Source organism: Tursiops truncatus, chromosome 10, assembly GCF_011762595.2.
Source record: "Tursiops truncatus isolate mTurTru1 chromosome 10, mTurTru1.mat.Y, whole genome shotgun sequence".
NCBI classification, from domain to species: Eukaryota; Metazoa; Chordata; class Mammalia; order Artiodactyla; family Delphinidae; genus Tursiops; species Tursiops truncatus.
This window is the reverse complement of record NC_047043.1, coordinates 37133609-37149751: the sequence shown is the minus strand read 5'-3', so window position 1 is coordinate 37149751 and position 16143 is coordinate 37133609. Positions and strand designations below refer to the sequence as shown.

Sequence of the window (16143 nt, the reverse complement as noted above, 5' to 3'; positions counted from 1 at the left end):
ATGGCAAACACGGTGACGTCTTACAAAAGGCTTACAAGTGACATCCTCCGTAAGACAATACCAAGGAATTACTAACTTGGTTAGACTCACGTTGGCATTGTGATGACAAGAAAATGGCCATATTTTTGGAGATGCATACTGAAGTACGTAAGATTGAAATGACAGATGTTTGAAATTTGCTTTAAAACACAATAGCAAGAAAGAATAAAATGGAATAAATGAAACAAATTTAGCAAAGTCTTGATAATTACTGAATCTGAGGGATGACTATATGGGGGCTCATTGTATTAGTCTTTCTACGCATGTGTTTAAAAATGCCCACAATGATTAAGAAAGGCAGGCCCCTCCACCACATGTCTCTCTGGTCGCAGGGCCCCCGCAAGCTAACACTCCAGCCTTTGATGAGGCCTCTTCAGCTCAACTCCAGTGTTCCAAAGCAGAACCCTGGGAGGGAGAGGCACTTTCACACACAGAGGCCACACCCAACCCCACCCAGCAAGGCTTCCGGGAGTGAGCTCCATTTATTATCATGTGAGACCATTTCCCACGTGAGATGGTAAGTTCTTTTGAAGGCAGGGACCACATCTGAATCCTCCTTCTCCACTAAGAATAATGCTTTGTACACAGCAACTTTTTAAGATGTATGTTGCTAAATTAAAAAAAAAAAGAAAGAAAGAAAGAAAAAAGGTCGGAACATGTCACAATGTACACACACATTCATGACTACTTCTTTTAATTAGCCCCCTTCACTACACCTAATTTAGACTCGCCTCCAAGCACAGCTTGATTCAGAGGCAGCAGGGATGGGAGGAAAAGGCTAGTCCACTCTACAAGCAAGTTGAGTAGACAATATTTCTAATTTCTGCTGATGACACACTTAAAATAATCAGGAAAAATGGTATAGAAATAAACAGTGGGCATCTCCATGATCAAAACTGAATTCTCAAGAAATACCCTAAAAATGATTACACAAAATTTTAAAAATCTCAACAAATTACTTTTGTTTGACTGATATCTAGTCAGTGAATATCATTAGATAAGTCTAGACTTAACCATTTCTGGGGCCCAAATAAAACTGACACTTGCTCACTAGTAATAATCACACATTGCAACTCAGTATCAGATCAGACTAAAAGCAAACAGTTAGGAAAACCTGGGTAAGAATATGGAAGAGAAGCAGCAGAAAATGCTGGTTCTCAGAGGGTAAAATGCAGGATAGTTCTTATTTGATTTAGAGGGAGAGCATACAATTATTGCCTATTGAATTAGGCTTTTATGGCTTTAATTAATCCACCAAAATAGTATTCATAAAGAACAGAAACAACACAGAATATTGTAAAAAGAAATGCCAGCTGCCTCAGTTTTGATTTCAAACTGCTCAAATTATCCAAACCATTAATTTTCTATGAACAACTAGGCAATTATCAACACCTATTTCTCTTATGTGTACCTAGGATCACATAAGAGAACAGGAGAATTGCTGTTCCTGGAGAAGCTTACCACAGAGGCCACTATTGAAGGCAAACACAGATTAAAAAAAAGAATATGAACTTGCACTACTGAAGGGATTCAGTTTACCATCTATAAGTAGCTTTACTAAGCATTCTGCCACACTGTACAATGGGCACTAGACTCAAGGAATTTAACTGTGTTGAAACCAATATGTAGAACTTACTGTAGTGTTTCTATGAAACAGCCCAATGTTCTCATATTCTACCTTTATACAGAAAACAATTTGCAAATGATTTTTTTCTTCTGTCTTTAGGCTTTGGTCTCATTTCCCCTGCAGTAAATCCTTTGTTCAAATATAACCCAGTGTTCTACTATAAATGGAACAGCACAAAAGTTGCATATAAGTGGGAGAAATACTAGAGATTTTAAAGGCAACAAGACAAGGCATATACAAACAAAATAAAATTTTGTATTACAACATGATCTCTTTTATTAGCCCTCAAATTTACTAGCCTAATACCTATTATTTCAAACTGCTCATCATATATTAGCCATATACCCATAATAAAATGTTTCTTTACCATCAATTGTCTCATATCATTAAAACTCTGCTTATTTATCAAGGTTCTGTGACTTTTCCCCCATAACATCAAAACACTTGAAACTCCATTTCTGACAGTTCTAATTTTAGTTTACTTACTACTGTGGAAGCACCTGACAATCACTGTTTTTCTTTCTTTTTTTGTTAATTTTTAATTTTTGATACAATTTTGAAAGCTTAAAATCCATTTACAGTTATTACAAAGTATTGTCTGTATTCCCCATGTTGTACGATATATCCTTGTAGCCTATCTTACACCCAATAGTTCATACCTCCCACTCCCCTCCCCAAACTGCCCCCCCTTACTGGTAACCACTGGTTTGTTCTCTATATCTGTGAGTCTGTTTTTTTTTTTTTTGTAATTTTATTTATTTTGGGCTGCATTGGGTCTTCATTGCGGCGCGCGGGCTTTCTCTAGTTGTGGCGAGTGGGGGCTACTCTTTGTTGTGGTGCGCGGGCTTCTCATTGCGGTGGCTTCTCCTTGCTGTGGAGCATGGGCTCTAGGCACATGGGCTTCAGTAGTTGTGGCACGTGGGCTCAGTAGTTGTGGTGCACAGGCTTAGTTTCTCTGTGGCATGTGGGATCTTCTCGGACCAGGGATCGAACCTGGGTCCCCTGCATTGGCAGGTGGATTCTTAACCACTACGCCAGGGAAGTCCTCTTTTTTTGTTATATTCACTGGTTTGTGGTAGTTTTTAGATTCCAAATATAAATGATATCATACAGTATTTTTCTTTCTCTGACTTATTTCATTTAGCATAATGCCTTCCAAGTCCATTCATGTTGCTGCAAATGGCAAAATTTCATACCTGTTTATGCCTGAGTAGTATTCCATTCTGTGTGTATGTATATATGTACATAAACAGCATCTTCTTCATCCATTCATCTGTTGATGGACAATTAGGTTGCTTCCCTATCTTGACAATTGTAAATAATGCTGCCATGAACACTGGGGTGCATTTATCTTCTCTAATTAGTGACTTTGGGTTTTTTTTCAGATATATACCCAGGAGTAGAACTGCTGGGTCATATGGTAGCTCTATTTTTAGCTTTTTGAGAAACCTGCATACTGTTTTCCACAGTGGCTGCATCAATTTACATTCCCACAGACAGCGTATGAGGGTTCCCTTTGCTCCACATCTTCACCAACATTTGTTACTTGTATTCTTTTTTTTTTTTTACTTGTATTCTTTTTGATGATAGCCATTCTGACAGGTGTGAGGTGATATCTCATTGTGTGTTTTTTTTTAACATCTTTATTGGAGTATAATTGCTTTACAATTTGTTTGTTTTGTTTGTTAGTTTCTGCTTTATAACAAAGTGAATCAGTTATACATATACATATGTTCCCACATCTCTTCTGTCTTGCATCTCCCTCCCTCCCACCCTCCCTATCCCACCCCTCTAGGTGGTCACAAAGCACCGAGCTGATCTCCCTGTGCTACGCGGCTGCTTCCCACGAGCTATCTATTTTACGTTGGTAGTGTATATATGTCCATGCCACTCTCTCACTTTGTCACAGCTTACCCTTCCCCCTCCCCATATCCTCAAGTCCATTCTCTAGTAGGTCTGTGTCTTTATTCCCATCTTACCCCTAGGTTCTTCATGACTTTTTTTTTCTTTTTTTTTCTCTTAGATTCCATATATATGTGTTAGCATAAGGTATTTCAGAAAGAAAAAAACAAATACCGTATGCCAACACATATATAGAGAACCTCACTGTGGTTTTGATTTCCATTTCTCTGATGATTAGCTATGCTGAGCATCTTTTCATGTGCCTGTTGGCCATCTGCATTTCCTCTTTCAGGTGTCTGTTCAGTTCTTCTGCCCATTTTCTTTTTTTTTTTTTTTTTTTGGCCATGGCTCACGGGCCCAGCTGCTCCGCGGCATGTGGGATCTTCCCAGACCGGGGCACGAACCCGTGTCCCCTGCATCGGCAGGCGGACTCTCAACCACTGCGCCACCAAGGAAGCCCTTCTGCCCATTTTTTAATTGTGTTGTTTGATTTTTTGATGTTGAATTATATGAGTTGTTTATATACTGTTTTTCTTTTTTAATTTTCTAGGGGTGATAAAACCTGAAATAAAATAGTCTTATCAAATTGTATCAACAAACTCAAGAACAAGTATCAACTCATGTCCAAAAAAGAGGGCACTAGAGAAATGCAAAAAATACAATGAGATACCACCTCACAACGGTCAGAATGGCCATCATCAAAAAATCTACAAACAATAAATGCTGGAGATGTTGTGGAGAAAAGAGAACCCTCCTACACCGCTGGTGGGAATGTAAATTGGTACAAGCATTATGGAGAACGGTATGCAGGTTCCTTAAAAAACTAAATATAGAACTACCATATGATCCAGCAATCCCACTCCTAGGCATATATCCAGAGAAAACCATAATTCGAAAAGATACATGCACCCCAATGTTCACTGCAGCACTATTTACAATAGCCAAGACATGGAAGCAACCTAAATGTCCATCGATAGAGGAATGGATAAAGAAGATGTGGTATATAAATATACAATGGAATATTACTCAGCCATAAAAAAAAATAATGCCATTTGCAGCAACAAGGATGGACCTAGAGATCATCATGCTAAGTAAAGTCAGTCAGAGAAAGACAAACATCATATGGTTATCACCTACATGTGGTATCTAATTTAAAAAATGATACAAATGAACTTATTTACAAAAATAGAAATGGACTCACAGATCTTGAAATCAAACTTATGGTTACCAAAGGGGATACGTGGGGGGAAGTGAAAAATCAGGAGATTGGGATTAACATATACACACTATTATACATAAAACAGATAACTAACAAGCACCTACTGTATAGCATAGGGAACTCTACTCAATATTCTATAATAACTTATATGGGAAAAGAATCAGAAAAAGAATGGATATATATATATATATGTATAACTAATTCACTCTGCTGTACACCTGAAACTAACATAGCATTGTAAATCAACTATACTCCAATAAAAATTTTTAAAAATAAAAAACAGGGGCCTCCCTGGTGGCGCAGTGGTTGAGAGTCCGCCTGCCGATGCAGGGGACACGGGTTCGTGTCCCGGTCCGGGAGGATCATCCACATGCCGCGGAGCAGCTGGGCCCGTGAGCCATGGCCGCTGAGCCTGCGCATCCGGAGCCTGTGCTCCACAACGGGAGAGGCCACAACAGTGAGAGGCCCGCGTACCGCAAAAAAAATAAATAAATAAATTTAAAAAATAAATAAAAAACAGAACACCAACAAAAAAAGAGGGCGCTAGGGCTTCCCTGGTGGCGCAGTTGTTGAGAGTCCGCCTGCTGATGCAGGGTACACGGGTTCGTGCCCCGGTCCGGGAAGATTCCACATGCTGCGGAGCGGCTAGGCCCGTGAGCCTATGGCCGCTGAGCCTGCGCGTCCTGCGCGTCCAGAGCCTGTGCTCCGCAACGGGAGAGGAGGCCACAACAGTGAGAGGCCCGCCTACCGCAAAAATAAATAAATAAATAAAAATTTTAAAAAAAGAGGGCGCTAAAAAGATTAACAAGGAAATACTAATTCTGAAAAGTTCAAAGTATCTACTGTTTTTTTAAATGAAAAATAATGGTGATTTGATAACAAAAATTACAAAAACATTCTAATCCTCTTAAATGTCTAACATTCTCTTTTTACTGTGCTTTGATTAATTTGGTCTTCAAGAAAAGAAAAACCATGAAAGCTTTTGAAAGGTCTTTCCATCTTGAGAATAAAACAAAAAAAGCACTGATTTCAACCAATTTTTGGGGTGCAATCTTAGTGTAAATCAAAATATAACACTTATTAACAAAGTAAATAAAACCATGTATCATCTTGTTCCTGGAGAATGTGATACATATCAATGATGCACCACAGGGCAGAGCCAGTAGGATTAAAAACCAACTGACTGGGCTTCCCTGGTGGCACAGTGGTTAGAATCCGCCTGCCAATGCAGGGGACGCGGGTTCAAGCCCTGGTACAGGAAGATCCCACACGCCGCAGAGCAATGAAGCCCATGAGCCACAACTACTGAGCCTACGCTCTAGAGCCCGTGTGCCACAACTACTGAGCCTGCGAGCCACAACTACTGAAGCCCGCGCGCCTAGAGCCTGTGCTCTGCAACAAGAGAACCCACTGCAATAAGAAGCCCGCGCACCACAAATAAGAGTAGCCCCTGCTCGCCACGACTAGAGAAAGCCCGCACGCAGCAACGAAGACCCAACGCAGCCAAAAATAAATAAATTAATTAATTTTAAAAAAACACCCGGGCTTCCCTGGTGGTGCAGTGGTTGGGAATCCGCCTGCCGATGCAGGGGACACGGGTTCGTGCCCTGGTCCGGGAGGATCCCACATGCCGCGGAGCCGCTGGGCCCGTGAGCCATGGCCGCTGGGCCTGCGCGTCCGGAGCCTGTGCTCCGCGGCGGGAGAGGCCACAGCAGTGAGAGGCCCGCGTACCGCAAAAAAAAAAAAAAAAAACCAACTGACTATTATCAAATAAGACAAGTAACTTAATGAGAACTCATAAGCATTTGCTTTGTAACTACAATTCCAGAAGCTCTGATTTCAAAAGAGTGGCTGTATTTGAAAATAACCATCTCCAACAGGTTTCACATGCCTAGAGATAGAGTGTGCAAATTTATTTTTGAATTCCCCATGATCCTAACAAAGAGCACTGTACAGGCTCTTGTTTGTCCCAGTGAACAACAGCTAGCCACCACCAGGTATAAAGTATCTTGCTATTCCGCATACAGAGCTGCATATTTAAGGTCAAGTCATATATCCCATTTAAATTATGATCTACACCCTCCTGCAGAAAGCTGTTGCAAATAAATCCTTATCCAAACGTTAGCACACTGAATCCAGCAACACAGAAAGAGAATAATGCATTATGACCAAGAGAGTTTACCCCGGGAACGGAAGGTTAGTTTAACATTCAAAAATCAGTCCAGGGCTTCCCCGCTGGCGCAGTGGTTGGGAGTCCGTCTGCTGATGCAGGGGACACTGGTTCGTGCCCCGGTCCGGGAGGATCCCGCATGCCGCGGAGCGGCTGGGCCGGTGGGCCATGGCCGCTGAGCCTGCGCGTCCGGAGCCTGTGCGCCGCAACGGGAGAGGCCGCGGCAGTGAGAGGCCCACGTACCGCAAAAAAAAAAAAAAAAAAAAAAAAAAACCCACAAAAATCAGTCCATGTAATTCACCACAGTGAGAGAATAAAGGAGAAAAAACAGTATGATCATTTCAAAGATGCAGAAAAAGCATTTGACAAAATTCAACATCCACTCATGATAAAAACTCTCAGTCTCATAGGAACAGAAGGAAACTTCCCCAACCTATGAAGAGCATCTTTGAAAAAGCTACATTAACATCACAACAGTGAAACAGTGCTTTCCCACTTAAATCAGGAACAAAAGATGTCTACTCCCACCACTTACATTCAACATTGTACCTGAAATCCTAGCCAATGTAAAAAGGCAAGAAAAAGAAAGAAAAGTTGTACAGATTGGAAAGGAAGACACAAAACTCCCTATTTGGCTATGACATGATTGTTCACATAGAAAATCCTAAGGAATCTACAAAAAAGCTACGAGAATAAGTAAATTAGCAAGTCACAGGGTATAAGGTCAAAACACAAAATTCAGTTATAGTTCTATATGCTAGCAGCAAACAAGTGGAACATTTTAAATATCCACTTACAATAGCATCAAAAAACTCCAAAAATACTAGGAATAGACAAACAAAAGACATGAAAGACCTCCACCCTAAAACTACAAAATACTGCTGAGAAAAATTAAAGACCTAACAAAATGGAGAGATAAGCCTCAGAAGATTCAATATTAAGATGTCAACTCTCCCTCAAACTGATCTACAGATTCAATACAATTATAACCATAATTCCATCAGGCTTTTCTGTAGAAACTGACAAGCTGATTCTAAAATTTATATGGAAATTCAAAGAACCTAGAATATCCAAAGCAATCTCGAAAAAAAACAGGAACAACAAAGTTGAGGACTTACAGTTTCTGACTTCAAAACTTACCACAAAGCTACCGTAATAAAAAAATCTGATACTGGCATAGGGACAGACAAATAAATCAATGAAACAGAATAAAGAGCCCAGACACAGGTACACAATTACACAGTACTTGATTTTCAAAAGTGCCAAAGCAACCTAATGGGGAAAAGAAAATCTTTGCAACAAATAGTGCTTAAATAACTGGATATCCATAAGGAAAATAAATAAATAAATCTCAAACCCCACCTCATACCATACACTTATTAACTCAAGATGGATCATATAAATGTAAAAACTAAATCTATAAAACTTCCAGAAGAAAACATAAGAGAATATCTTCATAACTTAGGGGTAGGCAAAGGTTTCTTAGAGGTCACAGAATGCAATAACTACAAAAGAAAAAAATGCCAAATTAGATGAACAGGAAAGCACAGACTGGGAAACCTTTGCAAAACACAGCTACGACAAAGAACCAGTATCTAAGATATAAAAAGAACTCCTAAAACTCAATGGTCAAAAAATTTGAACACTTCACAAAGGAAAATACACAAATGGCCAAAAAAAGCACATAAAGAAAAATGTTCAATATCATTAATTATCAGAGAAATGCAAATTAAAACAATGAGGGACTCTCCTGGTGGCGCAGTGGTTAAGAATCTGCCTGCCAATGCAGGGGACTCAGGTCCCACATGCTGCGGAGCAACTAAGCCCCTGCAACACAGCTGCTGAGCCTGTGCTCTGGAGTCCGCACGCCTCAACAAGAGAAGCCACCGCACTAAGAGGCCCATGCACTGCAACAAAGGGTAGCCCCCGCTCGCCGCAACTGGAGAAAGCCAGTGCCCAGCAATTAAGACCCAACACAGCCAAAAGTAAATAAATTTATTTTAAAAAAAAAGAGCAAGCGTTTAAAAATAAAATAAAACAACAATGAAATGCCACTAAGCATCCACAAGAATAGCTAAAGTTAAAAGACTGACAACACAAATGTTAAAAAATATATATAAAGCAACTAGAACTCTCATACACTGTTGGTAATATTTTAGAAAAAGGTCTAGCAGTTTCTTATAAAACTAAACATATACCTATGTATGTTTACAAACCAGCCATTCCACTCCTAAATATTAACCTAAGAAATGAAAACAAACGTTCACAAAAAGATCTGTACACAAACGTTCAGAGAAACTTATTCAAAACAGCCCCAAACTTTAAAATGCCCAGATTTTTATCAACAAAAGAATATATAAACAAACTATGGTAGTCATAAAAGAGAATGGTACTCAGCAATATAAAGGAACAAACTATGCACACAAAAGCAACATGGATGAACCTTGAAAACATGAGGCTGAGTGCAAGATGCCTTATTCAAAAGAATCCATTATACATGTCCCATTTGTATGGAATAGACAATATTAATCTATGGTAGAAACAAAATCACAACAGTGGCGTGGGGTTGAAGGAGAATCTCCAGGGATGAACTTTCTGGGATGATGGTAATATTCTATGTCTCGATAGGGGTTTAAGTTATACAGGTGTATGTATTTGTCAAAACTCCGAAACGTACCCTTAAGGTGGTGCATTTCATTCTATACAGATTTTCCACTCTCTTAAAATATATATAGAAAACTCCATTTGTTATACAAGCAGAAATATTCAAAAGTAAAACATATAGACATCTGCAGCATACTTTGAAGTACAAGCAAAAAGTTAAGATGAATTAATGAATGGATAAAGGAATGGATAGATCGGTATGTGATAAAACAACAGACAATAGTAGAATCTATATGATGTCTAGGTATTCACTGTATAATTCTTTCAATTTTTCTGTACTTTTGAATATTTTCATAATAAAATATTGGGAAAAAAATTTTAATTATGAGTTACTACATGGATAGTGCACACTAGATCAGTAACAATAGTTGCTACTGTAATAGGGAAGAACTTTTTGTATTCTATTACAAGTTAATCACTAAAGGGATGTTGCCTATAAGCTTAAATTATACATAAATGCCCATCTCTGGGAACCCAGGTAATGAGCATTAAGCTAAAATACCTTTGTTTAGTTCACAGGAAACATCCTGACCAGGCCCACCTGTGAATGAATGACTGCAGGGAGGAAGAAATGAACACAACGCCTCCGGAGAATGATTGGAACCAGGAAATGTTTGACTTTACTCCCTTCCCTTTTAATACAAAAGGAGCCTCAGGCAAGATGGTTCTTTAGGGGCAAACCACCTTCTCGGTTTGCTGGCTTTCTGAATAAAGCCGCTATTTCTTGCCCTCAACAACTCATCTCTCAATTTATTGGCCTGTTGTGCAGCGAGCAGTATGAGATTGGACTCGGTAATGCTACAACCCCATTAACTATGTGATTACTGTGTGAAGCACTTTGGTGGGTACTCATATATGTTTTATCTAATCCCCACAGCAATCCTGCAAGGCAAGTAGTAGTATCCCCATTTTCCAGATGGGACAGCTGATACGCAGGAAGACTAAGCACTTGTTCCGACCTCATACAGCTACTAAATGTAACGGCAGGATTCTAAACCCAGATCTGGCTCCATAAGGTTTGCTCTTTCCATTACATCACACTGCCTTCACAATGAACTCTAAGGTTTTGGCCCAATTAATTTTTTTATACTACCATGAAATTTTATGTTATTGACTAGTATCAGAAATAAGTGGGTTAATAGCAAGGGCTTTGGAAATCAGTGACACTGTCATTCCACTGTACTCGAATAGGCTGTAACACGGCTGCTGCTATTCTTGTCTCCTTTCAACCATATTATGAATGTGATTTATGATACTAGATATGGATGCCAAAACCATGACACAATTTTCTCAAAATTCTTTACCTCATTTCTCGTTCTTCATGTTGAGCGATAAGGTTGCTATAAAAATTCTCCAGTGTCACTTTGGTCATTGTCACCCTTTCCTTTGTGTGATTACTCATGGCCGAGCAAGGTGTTGAGCCTGTCATTGCCATGGCTGCTAGAAACAAAAAAAAAAAGAGGTATTAGTTTTGGAGTTAGAATCCACCAATTATGCACTCTCTTACCCTATTGGTAGGAATGTAAATTGACCCAAGTTTTCTGGAGGACAAACAACATATAACAAAAAACAGACAAACATAATACTTGGTGAAAATAAGTATACATTAATGTTTTTTGACCCGGAAATATCATCCCTAGGTATAAGGCCTACAGAAACTGTCACACAGGCTCTTAAGGGAACATGCACAAGGATGTGCATTACAGAGGATGTTCACTATGCCATCACCTGTGTTATGAGAAGTTGGAGGCAATTCACTAAGCAAATCATAAATAAAATGTTGTGGATGCATACAAAGAAATACCATACAACAGTCAGAAGCCAATCTACCTGTATCTAAAAGCAACATGAATATATCTTTAAAGCATAGTGTTGCATTTTTTAAAAAGAAGAGAACAAGGTTACCATACCAGATACATATATTAAGAATATATAACATAGACAGTACAATTCTTTGCCATCCAGGAATCTACCTTGAAGAAATCAAAGACCCATAAGGATTCATACACAAGGGGATTCAATGCAGCATTGTAATGACAAAGAAAAACTAGAAGTAACTTGAATAACCAACAACAGAACTGATTAAATTATGGGAAAGTCCTACAATGAAATTAATATGCAGACAATTAAAATATGCTCAGGGATTCCCTGGTGGCGCAGTGGTTGAGAGTCCGCCTGCTGACGCAGGGGACAGGGGTTTGTGCCCCAGTCCAGGAGGATCCCACATGCCGCAGAGCAGCTTGGCCCGTGAGCCATGGCCGCTGAGCCTGCGCTCTGCAACAGGAGAGGCCACAACAGTGAGAGGCCCACGTACAGCAAAAAAAAAAAAAAAAAAAAAAAATGCTCAAACGTTTAATGTCAGGGAAAATATTTCCAGTCTAAGTGAAAAAGAATAGGTTAAAAAAAAGAATGTATACCATTTTATGTGTTTACTGTATATGCACAGAATTATTAGAAATATATATCAAAATGTTATTAGTGGCCTAACTCTAGGCAGTGAGAATACAATAGATCATTTTATTCTCGTTTTCCACATTTTCTACATTTTCTTCAATGAGTGTGTACTATTACCATTAAGTTACCAAGAACTTTTAAATTTACAATTTCTATAGTTTAAAAAAATCTATGACTAAAATCTTCATCTATAGGTATATATGTACTGTGACATGGCTTATGGTTATTTGATAGACGTTTACCGTCTAGTTGAATTGACAAGTTAAAACAAAGACCTATGATGGAAACAATATTACAAAAGAAAAAACCTGAATCATAATTTCAGTGATGGAAGATATCTCAAAAACAAGAGACCCTAACCTCCTAGTTTTACATATTTGAAAACTGATACCAACAAGGTTTAAATAGCTTACAGAACTTTTTTCCCCACCTAAATTTAAATCTCATTTGCCCTAAATATTTTTTGCCAACCTACATTGTCACACCTCGCCAAACTGTTCACCAACCTTGACTTGCTCCAGCATTGGCAATAATGCTCAATATTTTATCCTTATCATGCCTTCCTCCTACAGGACCTGCCTCTAAGTCTATCTTTTCATCCCAATATGAAGCTGAGTAAAAATCAGGAGGGGTCAAGGGTCATTTTCAAGGACTTTTAAATTGTTTTGTAGATTAAACTTAGGCTTTTAAGGAATGTGCAAACACTTATTATTACTAAGAAAACAGACTTAACACTAAGCAATTTTATAAAAAGATACTCAGGGAAAATCACAAAGAATACTGTCATCAGAGAAAAGATTCAAAATCAAGGCTCTACTTCAAAGTCAAACATTTTGATTCATGATGAGCCAATATGATCAGTAATCACAAATTCAAGATATTGAACTCATCCTTACCTTACTATAAAATGTTACTTTTTATGGGAAAGTTTCTGCTAACACCAAAGCAAACTCAAATGTTTTTAGGCTATCAGTGGAATTTTTTTTAAAACCTCTGTTTGGTTTATGACGCTCGGGTGTGGTTCCTTATTTGTCAGCCTGTACCCCCTCCACCCACAATGAAAACCACATGTACTTTAAGTTTGGTGAAGAAATTTTAAAAGCAGATTTAAAAACAAGTCTGAAGTGAGAGAGCCCTTAGTACTCCTCCTTCGTCAGAAAATTTCTGGAGAATGTCTCTGTTTCTTTCTTTCCCTCTCTCTCTCTCTCTCTCTATATATATATATATATTTACATTTTAACAAATGAAATTATTTCCACATAAAAATACAACTAGAGAGTGTTTAAGACAAACAGCGCCTTCCATATAATAGGCAATTAGTAAACGTAAGTTGAGCAAGTTAATGATTTTCAGGTGTCAACAAAGGTAAAGAACAAAATTACATGTACATTGACGGGTATATAAAATCTGGGGCACAAACATTTTGACCCATTTAAGTCACTACCATGACTTCCTAACCTTTGTAAAAGATCAACAGATTAAGTGCACTCAAAGAAACTCATATAGCAGGCCAACAATGTTCTAGCTGAATGGTTTCCAACCTTCATATAGTCTCTGATGTAATGGCAAAGGTTGCACTGTCCTTCCCTTTGATGATTCTTCAAACCTCCTCCCCCTCCTCTTCATCCGCTCATAAAAGGGTTAGCCTAATTCTAATAACCTTTCATCAAAAGTTACAATTTCAGGTTTCCCTGGTAGCGCAGTGGTTGAGAGTCCGCCTGCCGATGCAGGGGACACGGGTTCGTGCCCTGGCCTGGGAAGATCCCACGTGCTGCGGAGCAGCTGGGCCCGTGAGCCATGGCCGCTGAGCCTGCGTCCGGAGCCTGTGCTCTGCAACGGGAGAGACCACAACAGTGAGCGGCCCGCGTACCGCAAAAAAATAAAAAATAAAAAAAAATAAAAAGTTACAATTACTAGTGCCCTACAGCAATTTATAGGTTTAGTGGGCCAACCAAGTACTTTACAGGGCTTTGCCTAAAGCTTTTGACAATTTAAGCCTTCTTGCCCTGACCTATAGGCCACTGGAGGCCTCTGCCCTATTTGTTTCATTCTCCAACTCAGAATTAAGAAATAACAGGTACGTAAGAAATTCTTAAAAGTTAAAAAAAAATTAACAAAAGAATGTGATCCTCATAAGTCAGGGCAAACGTTAAAAGGAGATCAAATGAAAACTACTGTTATATTCAATCTAGATAGTTACGCATGATTAACTGATTGACTTCAAAATGGTACCCTGTTAACTCCATAAATACCCCCTTTTCTCACCAAAATTCTTTATTTCTTTGTGACTGACAACCCAATATTCGGACAATTCAACACTGGGGCTGAGACTATTCCTTACGAGTTACATATCTAATTCCTCCTACTGAACTAACTGTAAGCCACTGGAGAGCAAGCACCCTATCTTTTACTACTTTTAATATCCTTCCCCATATCATGCACAGTGCTATGCATAGTTAAGTACCTTATAAAAGATCTGCTAGGAAAACACTGGTCTCTTATGTCCATTACCCGGAGCTGAAAATATGTATGTATGACTGGGGTAGGGTTAGGACATGGAATGGTTTTCTATACAGAGTTGGATAGAGCTCTTCTCCTCGTCTTATGAGGAAGCTGCCATCTAACGCTTGCGTGGACAGTGGAGCCTGTTATTGTGGCGGTGGTTGTTTTGTGCTTAGGGAAACCACATCCACTGCCTGGCTAATTCTAAGTCAGAGCCAAAGGGAGCTGAAAGGGAGAGGAAGCACGGGGCTTCTTCACTCCAGCCTTCCTCTGTACACTTCAAAAAGAACAAGTTTCTCTTTGTGTCGTTTAGTCAACTGGGAGATCTGGTCTCTCTACTTGCCGTTCTGCATGCTTTCTCTAAGTCTTTCTGTACAGACTTTGCTCCAAGTTCTAACTGGCATTCTTTCTCCACTCATCTTAAAAGAAGAGTCTTCATTAAATTTCCCTGTGGTTTAGAGGCAGCTTCTCTGAAGGCCAGTACCCTAAGATTGACCATCAGGAAGGGGGCAGACACATAGGTACCAACATCTCTGCCTCACACAACACCTCTCAGGTTCTTAGAAAAAAGACAAGGAGGTGAACATTTATAACGACCGACATCCCGAAGGGCACTGAGCAGACAAAGCAGGCAACACGGAAAGAAAGCGTGGCTCCCCGCCCCAACTGCACACGAAGACAGAGTGGACGGGGTGGGGAGCCTGGGACTGGGAAAACGTGCAGAGGACCGACAAGGAGCCTCTGGAAGCCAGGAGGAGGGAGACTGTCAGGAGGGGCCGAAAGGGCAGGGCTGGAAACAGGACGCCAGCGGGAAGGGGAAAACCCCGAAAAGAGTCGGGGGAAGAGGAGAGAAGGGAAAAGCCAGGGATGGACCGAAGACAACAGCAGCTAGACACTCACCAGAGCCCCAGGGGAGGCAGGGCTGAGGGCAGCCGACAGCCGCAAACGCCGGCCGGGCCAGCAGTCTCGACGTGAGTAGAAGCGAAACCCCAGCACCAGCAGCCAGCCGACCAGAGGAGGGGACGGGACGCCCGAGGGGCTCTGAGGTAGGGTCCGAGGAGCGGTTACGGGTGCGAACAACAGGAAGCGCCCCAACTGCCGGAAAAGACGGCAAGCGGAGGGGCCAAGGCGGCCCGGTCCCTCACGGCGGAGACTGTTGCCGCGGCGGCCAGGCGCCCAGACTGCGCAAGCGTTACTTCCCCGCGAAGCGGTGGCGATTTCAGGTCTGCGCGTGCGCGGCCCCGCCCCTCCTCGCCTTATTCCAGCAGGAGAGGCTGGGTTGAGCGCGGAAGTGTGAGGTGTGGAGCCTTCTCGGGGTGGGCGGAGCTGGGCTCGGGGGAGGGTCTTTTTATTTTTATTTTGAAATAATTATAAGCTCACAAAAAGTTGCAAAATTAGTACAAAGAGGTCCCTTTTACCCATTACCCACCCAGCTTCCCTCAACATCTTACGTAACTATACTACATTATCAAAACCAGGAAATTAACATTGGCGGGATACAATTGACTAGACCAATGCAATTAACTAGGTTACAAGTCTGACTCAGATTTAACCAGTTTGGCATGC

The 16143-nt window shown here is 40.4% G+C and overlaps 1 protein-coding gene and 1 long non-coding RNA gene across 5 annotated transcripts in view; one reads left to right on the top strand and one right to left on the bottom strand.

The window, feature by feature from the left end:
• The window catches only part of STK38 (serine/threonine kinase 38), a 42154-nt gene extending 26392 nt beyond the window's left edge, over nucleotides 1-15762 (bottom strand). The window contains exons 1-2 of one of the 4 annotated variants that reach the window (XM_019949743.3): nucleotides 15478-15762; nucleotides 10926-11061 (exon numbers count right to left, since the gene is read on the bottom strand). In XM_019949743.3, coding sequence (XP_019805302.1) covers nucleotides 10926-11056 — 131 coding nt within the window. In that variant the 5' untranslated portion in view covers nucleotides 11057-11061; nucleotides 15478-15762. The remainder of the gene's footprint in view (nucleotides 1-10925; nucleotides 11062-15477) is intronic. The other 3 variants (XM_019949744.3, XM_019949741.2, XM_019949742.2) reach the window with 3 other exon arrangements.
• On the top strand, nucleotides 481-10271 carry LOC141279738 (uncharacterized). The gene is made up of 3 exons (XR_012334489.1): nucleotides 481-556; nucleotides 4119-4370; nucleotides 10134-10271. It is a non-coding gene; the product is annotated as an uncharacterized lncRNA (long non-coding RNA).
• Nucleotides 15763-16143: the final 381 nt, after the last annotated feature.